The sequence below is a fragment of the Gossypium raimondii genome, chromosome 5, assembly GCF_025698545.1.
Source record: "Gossypium raimondii isolate GPD5lz chromosome 5, ASM2569854v1, whole genome shotgun sequence".
NCBI lineage: Eukaryota > Viridiplantae > Streptophyta > Magnoliopsida > Malvales > Malvaceae > Gossypium > Gossypium raimondii.
Genome location: NC_068569.1, coordinates 18,114,070 through 18,125,275, shown reverse-complemented (window position 1 = coordinate 18,125,275; position 11,206 = coordinate 18,114,070). Strand labels below are relative to the sequence as shown.

At 31.1% G+C, this 11,206-nt stretch overlaps 1 protein-coding gene across 4 annotated transcripts; it reads right to left on the bottom strand.

Annotated features, from left to right (window-relative positions):
* Positions 1–410: 410 nt before the first annotated feature.
* LOC128041226 (protein ANTI-SILENCING 1-like) lies at positions 411–7,763 on the bottom strand. 4 transcript variants are annotated; one of them, XR_008195935.1, is made up of 5 exons: positions 7,681–7,763; positions 3,163–3,240; positions 989–1,809; positions 763–855; positions 411–612 (listed from the first exon to the last, which is right to left on the bottom strand). XR_008195935.1 is itself a non-coding variant. In XM_052630798.1 (4 exons), the coding sequence occupies exons 2-4, from the start codon at positions 1,070–1,072 to the stop codon at positions 562–564; spliced, it is 228 nt and encodes a 75-aa protein (XP_052486758.1). In that variant the 5' UTR covers positions 1,073–1,809; positions 3,163–3,488; the 3' UTR covers positions 411–561. The 4 variants fall into 4 exon arrangements, 1 of the variants encoding a protein (XP_052486758.1); XR_008195934.1 differs by lacking the exon at positions 7,681–7,763 and having other exon boundaries at positions 989–1,015; positions 1,597–1,809; positions 3,163–3,489; XR_008195936.1 differs by lacking the exon at positions 7,681–7,763 and adding an exon at positions 3,410–3,477.
* Positions 7,764–11,206: the final 3,443 nt, after the last annotated feature.

Genomic DNA, 11,206 nt, shown 5'->3' with positions numbered 1-11,206 from the left:
TTTAGCGGCGCTTTTCCCAAAAACGCCGCTATAGCTCAGGACCTTTAGCGGCGCTTTTCCCACAAACGCCGCTATAGGTCAAGCCCTTTAGCGGCGCTTTTTTTACAAACGCCACTATAGACCAAAGCTTTAGCGACGCTTCTCGCAAAAACGCCACTAAAAACATTAACATTTAAAAAAATCATTTTAATCAAATAATATTTATTTTATGATAAATATTATATTATGTTTTATTTTTTATTTTTTATTTTTTAAATTTAAACTTTAAATATACTTTCAAAGATAAATAAAAATATTATTTAAATTAAAATTTCTATGAAAATTTTAACTTTAAAACTAAATATAAAAATTAATGAATTTAGTTTTAAAATTTAAAATAATAAATTAATAACACAATTAAAATCCAAAAGTTAGAACTCAAGTTGTCGTAAATATTAAAGTAAAAATAAAAATTTAGAATCAAAACTAAAATAAATAATACATAATGAGAAACAGACTGACTAGTTGAACCTGCCTATGACTATACACATTGCAAGATAATAAAAAATACAATGCAGTCTGCTACACCATCATTGCTCTGCAAGTTTCATTGAGGGCATTCCAAACTATATCCTGCAATATAAACATGCATTATTCATAAGAAAGATAAAAGGTACAAACCACACATGTAGGGAGAGGAAAAGTGAAAGAAAACATAAATTTATCCGTGTAAATACAAAATGCTTCAAACACAACCTAATTGTGATTCATAATAAATATTACCTCCACTTCTGCTGAAGAGTAAGCTGGATCCAAGTTCTGAAACAGAACAAGTTTTCCAAACGTGTGTGCATCACGCAAACTTTCTTCCCAATGCTGAAACAATGTAAGAAGCAGTTTAAGATCAGCTTAAAGAATGTAGACTAATTTTCCCACAAATAACAACAATCAAAGTAGGCTGTGAAAATAATTTAAACAACTGGTTTAGGAGTGACAGAGGAGTGCTTACGAGTTCTCCAAACCATTTGATCCTATCCTGTAAGCATGAATAAACGGCAAAATGTAAGTACTTCTTTACAAGAAATATCCACATCAAGGAGAACAACAGAGGGATTGAAATTTATTCATCCAAAAAGAAATACGAGTAGAAGCAATAGGAGAAACAATCAAATGAGACCACATTATTCTTCCAATAAATGTTAAAAGAAATTGAAATTTGAGATCATGTGATTTAAAAAAATTAAGATCCAACGCAGGAGGGAAAAAAATAGGCTATAAAGTGAATTGAACAAAGAAAGAAAAGGTGTCACAAGATTTACCTATCACCTGTATAATCATTTACACATACCATACAATTGATTAGAAACTATAGATAATAGCATCCCAAGAACGCATTCAGCATACAAAGACTTCCATATTCCACATAATGCCATTGAAATATAACTCTTCACTTCATAAAAACTACCATTTATTATTTCTTAATTTTAAAAGGCTTAAATGATGCAACATGGCTACAGTAGATGTGTGTATTGAATTATATGCTGAATGACAACTTTGATTCCTAATGAAACATGGCACACTGGAAAAATATGGATAAGAGAAGTACTTCCTTCGCACCTGTCACAAATAAGAAATGAAAATGTCACGAATAGTGCCAGTGGGGTTCGTTTCTGAAGTTATATTAATGGGAAACAGGAGTAACTAAGAAATATGATATGACCAATTATTTCCAATGCCTGAAATTGTCACTAGCTCTGCAAGTGCAGAACCACGATCTTTCTCAGCAAACTGAATATGCATAGCTTCAATCCGGCTGTGTAATATCTTGTTCTGAAGAACATATGACAAAAGATCATATTAATAATCATAGAAAACTGCATTTTTCTACTCTTGCATTAAAATAAAACTACAAAATATATTCTAGAGTAGAAAAACAAACAAGAAAAAGATAGCATCAAATACATTATTTCAATCTGAGCAAATAATAGTAGAAGGAAGACATGCTTCAACCCTTTCAAAGTTCGCTCACAGGTGTCTTGTCTAAGAAACAAGTTGTTAATAAATTACGATTAACAACTAACAACTAACATCACATGTCCAATATCAGGATGGTACCAGTTGTTAATAAATTATGATTGGAGTAGATACAAAACAAGTCCTAAAATATATTTCCCCGAAAAAGTGTCGAGGCTTTCTAAGAGACTTTCCATTGGTTTCCATACCACAAGAAATAAAATATTTGAGGTAAACCTCCTTAATCTACTTCCCTACGATAACGGCATTGCATTTAGGATGACGAAAAGAAAAGGAATCCAATAACTACAGATCATAAGAAAAACAAATCAAGACTGCAAAAATAAAATAAAATAAAACATACCCACTATCACCTAGAACAATTACAGAAAATGTAGAAATATAACTTAGATAAAAACCTAAATTCTTCTTTCTCCTAATGATTTCCAACAACACCAAATCCAATTTCCTTTCCCAGCAGCACTGACACAATATTCTTATAATAGATGCATATGTACAAATATCATGAGAAAACCCATCTTCTTTCAATCGATTAAAAAATGAAAAAGCCTTATCAGGTTGTTCTCTCAAAGTATTCAAAGTTTCAACAAATTCAGCTCTATGTAATTCAAAGACCCGGTTAACGAAATGATTCATATTTGGGGTACCAATGATTTCTTGCTCATCTGATGAATTGGATGCTAATTGGTCAAGAGCATAGTGCATCTGGGGTGAAACAAAAATAATTACAACATTCTCAATTTCAATACATTACAAACTCGTATTTCTTACTTTTTGCTTCTCAAATTAAAAAAAATAAAAGAAAAGAAATTGCAATTAGATGCAATATATAAGAAATAAAATGAAAATTGTAAATCAACTTTTATAAAAAAACGTAACCTTCTTATAGATAAAGTACATAATACTACTTTTAATTATTAAAATTAAGTCATACTGTTTAGTTGTTTATCCATTTGTATTCAATTATGATTTGGCTTTCACTGTTTAACTTGTAATTTGAGTCTAGCCAACAGCCATGGGGGAATTGTAGCAGGAAAAAGAAATAATCCTAAGACAAGCCCAAATTTCTTTCAACGGTACTTAGCTCATAAACGTGGAGAAAATCACATTTTAAACAAAAACAAAGGGAGAAATGAACAACTGAAATACCTCTTTTCTGGCAATAGGAGAGAGCTTTGAAAAGCTCCAAAGTGCAGGTCGTGTCTTCCACAAGGATTGCCCCAAAATCTAATCAATCAAAGAAACATAAAATCAAAATCAAAAGCAATAGAAATAAAAAAGAACACCTATTGAGCAGGAGGAAGTGTGATTGGCGTAGGTGTATTGACTTGGTGTTGCTAGAAATGAGAAATTTGGGGGCAAATTTTGAGATAAAAAGGGAAGAAGAATTAAGTACAATCTTTTATTTGGGGGTATTTAGGGCGCACGACGAAGATGAGAAGAAGCGGGAGTAATGAGCGGGTAACCAAAAATAAATTTTTTTGGGATTGAGCGGGATTTTAATTACCTTTTGCGGCGTTTTTCACAAAAACGCCGCTATTATAAAAAATAATTTCATTTTAAGCAAAACAACACCAATTATTGTATTAATAAGATTTTAAATTGGTCTCAAACTTTAAATTTTATTTTATTCAAAATTTTTAAAGTATCAGTATTGTATTAATAAGAGTTTTTTCATCAATTTACTGATAAACTACATATTAAATGTCAACTCAAATCGAATGTGAAATATATTTAAAACATGAATATTAATTCATAAGCACGTTATATTGACATTATTTTTAATAAACAGGTTATATTGACATTATTTTTAATAATTAAATTTAAATATAAAATAATTTTTATTGTTTTTAAACAATGAAATGGGTGATTCGGGTAAAACGAGCTTGAAGTTGGAAAAGTTTTTAAAATTGGGCATTGCCATAGCTTGGTCTGGCTTGGCCAACTATTTAATTCAATATTTTAAAACCTTTGTAAAGTTTAATCTATTCAATCAATTCTTATTTGATCATGGCAGGGGCAAGGCAAAACAATCAAAAAATTGAACCGGATAAAAAAAACTGAATCGAGCACTAAAAATGCTGAATCGGAATGGGATAAGATAGGGATATCCTTGGATATAGCTTATATTGATTTTGAAGAACCAAATATTCACACGATTTTGAAGAACCAAATTAATATTATCTCTTTTACAATTATATAATAAATTAATTAATATATAAATTAGAAAACACTAGTTAATCTAAACCATAAACCTAAACCCTAGCTAAAACCCTAAAACCCTAAACCCACAAACCCTTAACACATAACCTCTAAACCTTAAACCCCAACATTTAAACCATAAACCCTAAACCATAATCCCTAAACTCATAATCCATAAACCTTAAAATGGTAACACCTAAACATTAAACTCTAAACCATATACCCTAAACCAAAAACCCTAAACTATAGTGATAATTAATTCAATATTTTAAAATTAATATTATCTCTTTTACGATTATATAAGAAATTATTTAACATACAAATTTAAAAAAATCAGTAATGTACCCAAAAAATTTTAAAATTATTTTAAATTTTCCATTTCTAACAAATATTTTAAATTATTTTAAATCCCTAAGCATTAGCGGCGCTTTATCAAAAACACCACTAAAGACCCGAGCATTAGTGGCTCTTTCTCAAAAACGCCGCTAAAGACCCGAGCATTAGCGGCGCTTTCTCAAAAACGCCGCTAAAGACCAGAGCATTAGTGGCGCTTTCTCAAAAACGCCGCTAAAGACCAGAGCATTAGCGGCGCTTTCTCAAAAACGCTGCTAAAGACCAGAGCATTAGCGGCGCTTTCTCAAAAACGCTGCTAAAGACTAGAGCATTAGCGGCGCTTCCCTAGAAACGCCGCTAAAGACCCGAGCATTAGCGGCGCTTTCTCAAAAACGCCGCTAAATCTCCGAAAGCTCAGAAAACGGTGTCGTTGGGCTTAGGTTTTTTGCGGCGCTTTCTGAAAAACGCCGCTAATGCTTATATTTAGCGGCGTTTTCCATGAAGCGCCACTAATGCTCGATCTTTAGCGGCGTTTTCCAAAAAGTGCCGCTAAAAGCCTATTTTGGTGTAGTGTTGGTTAATGATTTGCCACAAGTTGCTGTGGCAAATTAAGCTATTTCAACACTTAATGAGCTTGTATTTGAGTAATTTGATGTCTTTTTTATTTGGTTTATGGACTTAGTAGTTTTACCTTTGAATTCAATAAAATGAGCTTTCTAGTGTGTTTTATGACTTGTTAGGCCAATATGGGCCTAAGGAGGAAACTGACATATTAATTAAGTATGTAGGATGACATTTTAAGCCTACGATTCAGTGGACTGTCCTGAATGTAGCAACATTAAAAAGGATGTTGTGATAACAAATTTCAAACCTAGAGGGGGAATATCCAGCCTTCAATGTCACGACAACAACCATCCAATATCGCGACAACGAACTTCGGACCTAGAGGGAAGCATTCAGCCTTCAATTTTGTGACAACAACTACTCAATGTCACGACATCCAACTTCAAACCAAAAAAGGGAGTATTTGATGTTCAATGTCGCGAGAATAGCCATGGGATGTCGCGACACCGGTCCGACGAGGTCCATTTACCAGCCAAGAGCATTTATCAGCCAAGGGCATTTTTCATCCGCACAATGATAATTAACGTGTTTAGCAGCTTGTAATTAACCTTATTTGGTCATCTAACAACAATATTATAAAAATTAGCTCTTAGAACCTGTTAAGGGAGCTTCTTTTGATTATTTGAATATTTCTTCTTCTTCTTAAGTTCAGTTTTTTTCGCAATTTCATTTTGTTTATTTGCGTTTATGCTTCAACTGAATCAAGATCAACATCCATTCAAGGGTTCACAGATTCAAAGCTTCAACAAATATTTTCGAATCTAGATTTCTCTTCTCCCTTCTCTTGTTTTTATGTTTAATTTGAATGTTTAACGTTCGATTAGGGAAAATTACATCTAGTATGGCCATGAACTAATAACCCTAGGAAGATTAACGAGTGGAAGTGTGTAACACCCCCAACCCGTATCCCTCATCGGAACCGAGTTACGGAGCATTACCGGAGATTACAGATCAAACAGACAGAAATCTCAAACATTTTATATCATCAAAACAAGTCATCTAAGCATCATTTTAATCCAAATTATAAACTCTTCAAAATAGGTCTTAAAACTTCATTTACAATCAAACCACAAAATAACTAATATTTAGACACTCTAGGTACATGCCGACACAAATAAATAAACATCACCATATTTGAGTTCGGGATCGTTGTTGGATGTTGAATCAGCGATCAAACTTAAGTACTTAACTTGTGCACAGAAAACAAAACCGTATGCTGAGTAAAAACTCAATGGTATTTCTATAATCCGAATTTTAAAAAAAATAAAACAATAAAATATGTATAATAAGATGTTAAGCACAATTGAACATTTAAAATCACACAATACTCAATTGTCATCACTTGCTATATATAATACCTTTCCATAATTTATTCACGTATCATTTAAACAATGGCACTATTCATTCCACATTCAATTTATGAATATATAACTCGTGTATTCCATGTATTTACAACATATTTCACATTCTATTTTCAGTTTACTATCGCATATTCTTAGCCCAAAGTAAATTTTATAGAACACACCGGATATACGGAACAAATATAGAGGTGCATTATTATGCACTAATGAACAGAGAACACTAAAGTGCTAAACAGAGACCACTAAAGTGCTAAACAGAGAACACTGACGTGCTAGTGATCAGAGAGCACTAACATGCTAATAATCAGAGAGCGCACTAAAGTTCCTTAATGGCATGCCACTAATATCCCAATAGTTCTAAATTCTGTATACTTGGGCATTAAAACTGAATTTTATACATATAAAAAATAATCCAATTATCATATTTGCACAATTTCACATTTATATATATATATATATATATATATATTCATAATATATATACTAATTCAATTCAATCAATATAATTTCATCACATATCAAGACAATCCATTTCAATCAGAAACACAATAATTCTCACCTCGATCACTTACTATAACATTTAATCAAAATACAATAATTAATAATTAAATTCGGATTATAGAAATACAAACAATGAATTTGAGCTATTCCTCGTCAACTATATATTTTCCCTTTTAGTCGAGAATTTCGTACAACGCTAGCTAAGGAATTAAAACAATTAAAATCATCAATACAACAACATTCAATCTCACATTAAATATTTCAATTTTACTCAATATTTTCCTAAATTCCAATTTAGTCCCTAAATCGAGACTAACTTTTATTCTCAAAACTAATTCCACATTTTCATTCCATTCCCACTTTAAATTAATTTAACTCTCTAATTTCACCATAAATCCCTAATTTCAAAATTCTCTCAATTTAGTCCCTATTAATTCAAAACCTATAATTTATTTTACAATTTAATCCATTTCTCTATTCTAACTTGAAATTTTATCAATTTAATCCCTAATTCTTCAATTTATTCAACATGAAAACATCTAAAAATTTACTAACTTTCAAAATTTCAACTTAAATCAAGTAGTATTTTGTTCTAGGATTCCAAAAACATCAAAATTATAAGAAAAAAAGGACTAAATTGACTAACCAATTGAACTTGGAAACTTTGAAACCCTTGGTCGTGGCTTCCTTCTTTCTCTTTTTCTTTTTCTTTCTTTTTCGTTTTTGCTTCTCTGTTTTCGTTTCAACTTCCATTATGTTTCCTTTCTTTTATTTGTTTATATAATAATATAATATAATATTATAATAATATATAATATAATTACTTATTTATTAAGTTAATATAATATAATATATTTTAATTAAAAATATCTTTGATATTTCTCTTATAAACCGCCTCAACTTTAGAAAAAAGGCGTAATTTCCTGTTTAGTCCCTTTAGTTTTCTCTAATCTATAATTAAACTTTCACTCTATTACAATTTAGTCATTTTCCTAATTTCTCTTATTTTAAGCTAATTTACCTAACCAAAACCAAATTAAACTCACAACTAACATCGTAAATATTTATTAAAATATTTAAGAATCCGATTTACCAAAACAGAGTCCCGAAAATGATTTTAAAAAAAATCACATTTGACTCGTAAATATTAAATAATAATATTTACGAACTTACTCGTCGGATTTAGTAACCTTGAACCACTATTTTTGATACCATCGAAAATCAGGCTATTACAAAGTGGAAGTGATTGACTAAGAGTTCAGGGTTTACCACAATTCGTTTGAATAGGTTATGTGAGGTTAACCCATAGGATTGACGACCTTAAAAAGTAACTTAGGTAGACACGGATGCGAGTTAATCTTCAGTTTGCTTAATTTGATTGAAATTTGGTTATTTTATTTTAGTATTTATTTTTATGTTATTTTATAAATTCTCTTTTTATTAATGTTTGCTTTGCCGTAATATAATTAGTATGTAAGTAGTATTTAAATCTAGTAGGGTGTGAATTTGCAATTTAGTTTAGGCAAGTTTTTATTGGGTACAATTCTTGGAATACTTTTAGTGTTTCGTTGTAACGTTTTACTATATTACAATTTGATCAATATACTTACAGATATTGCGCTTAAAATTATATATTTAATTGCATAATTACAAGCTCCGGTGCACACATGTCGGGGCGGGTCAGTTAAAAGTTTAGATAACACATATAATTATATCCAATAAACGAAACGGGCCTGATAGCTCATTACATAAGAGAGGGGGGCAAACCCTAGTGCACAATAGGGTTGTATTATTTCTATTAAAATATTATTATTTAATTGTACTATTTTTCTATAAATAGAAATTATGGGATCACCTAATTACAAAAAAGCTATTGAGAGTTGTTACTCTGTAAGGAGATAGTAGTAATTTATTTACAATAATAAATTATATTTTTTTAAAAACCCAAAATTTTCCGTTTGTATAGAGAGAAATTAACTTTTCCACTAAAGTTAGTAAAAGTTTTTATTTTGTGTATTTAGTTCATTTTGAGCTCACACTCAAAGCAATCTGAAGGGTTCGAAGATAATAAAGAAGATCGTTTGATAAAAACTCAAAGTAATTTGAGAGGTTTAAAGATAACGAAGAAGATCGTTTGGTAAAAGATCAAGAAACGAATTAAACCGCTTCGCACAAATTATATATAATAATTTGCTTTAAAGTTTATTATTATAAATATTAAAAGAGTGAGTTTTAACTATATTTAAAAAAAATATTTTTAAACTGAATTTTCCAACGAAATTTAATACCCGTAGCAAAGGCAAGAATTGTTGCTGTGGTGCAAAACCATAAAGGCATGGAAATTTTTATGCCCAACACTTGGCTGCGAAGCTCAATGAAGATGCACTTGCTAAGAGAAATGGATGGTCCAACTCCAACATAATTATAAAACTAAAAATATTGGGTTTATCAATGCATTAGAAGCCACAACTAGCATACCATGGGAGATTGTCTCCATCGTCCACAGTATTTGGATAGATTTATCTTTATGCATGGATGCGTCTTTTGTTCATTGTAGACGCAATTACGATGTTGTTGTTGGTTGGCTGGCAAAAGCCATGAAACTTGCCAGCCGAACAAACTAGGTGGAGGGGCCTAACTCCCAGTGGCCTATTGTAACCAATTTCCTTTTAGGGTTAATATGCAAATTGGTACCTGACCTATACTTCATTCATTAATATGGCACTTATGGTTTTTTACTTGTGATACTATTCGTTAACGAAAAATGACGTGTTAATATTAGGCAAATCAGTGATTGACACGTGGTATTCTATTTTTTTTCCAATTTTTTCTTTAGTTGCTTTATATTTTCTTTTTAATTGTTCATTTTCTATTAAACATTTACGAAACTCCTCCTAAAATTCTAGTTTTCATTCTAAAATTTAAACTTCTCAGGCACCAATTTTATAGTTTTCATTCTTGCACAAAATTTCTTGGACAACCCATCGTCATATTTATAACCCCCCAATTGTTCAATTCTTTCATAATAAAACGGGAAAAATGCAATAGAGATCGAAAACCTATAACTATCTTCATTAGAATTAATGTTTTCGCCGAAAAATTCATAATTTTTTAGATTCCGGCAACAAGTCTCAAATTCCGGCATTGCTATTTTTCATTTTTAATACCCAGTTTTGATTTTTCTAATGAATTTTCCTCTCCATTTATGGATTTTCACTTTTACCCAAAACGCTATTGCCTCTCCCAATCTCCCTTCTCTTAAAAAATGGAGAATCTATAACGAGCAACAATAAGCCAGGACCCGGATCTGGATGGCTACAGAGGCTTCGAGTTCCAAACCAACCCAGAACGTTTCAGGTCAGCAAGCAAAGGCCCTGTTCACGATATCCTCAGTTTCCTTGACGGCGAGGCAAGCGCTGACAGAAAATACCTTGCGCGTAGAGCATCGACGACTTACGAAGCCAGATCTTTGAACCCAACTTACCTTGCTTCAAGATGAACCAGCGCCAATGGAGTTTCTGTGAAAGAGAAAGAATCTTGTGTGAAAGCGAAAGAGGATTAGAAATTAAAAGGGAATTTTTTTTTTTAAAGGAACCGTTTTTCCACGTGAAGATTAGAAAGGAAATATAAAAGAAATAAAGTGGTTAACGAAATAATACCACGGCTACTAAATTGGGAGAAAAAAAAATCGTAGATACAACATTGATGAATGACTAATAGTTTAGGTACCAATTTAATTGGTAAATTTATGTTTCGGTCATTTAATTTCAGAAAGTTATAAAATGGTCATTAAGTTATTTAAAAATTTTCATTTAAGTCACTGAATTGTTAAAATTGTTGTTGTATAGCATTCTTTGTTCACATTACCTATATCAATGTAAAGCTCTCATTCCTCCTCTTTTACAATTTAGTTTTTTTTATGAAACAATTTTGAACATCACAAATCTGTGAATTGAAATCCAAACAAACTTTTTCTTTGGTATTTGACATTGACTATCAAAACAACTTGGATCTAAATTATTTTCTTTTACTAGTTCATGGATACTGATCCACCTTACCAATCGTCAAGTTGTCACTTTGAGCTCTCTAGTGGACTTAAAAAAAAAAACTTAACAACCTAGTAACTTAAATAAAAACTGTCGAATAATTCTGTGACTTAAATGAAAACTTTT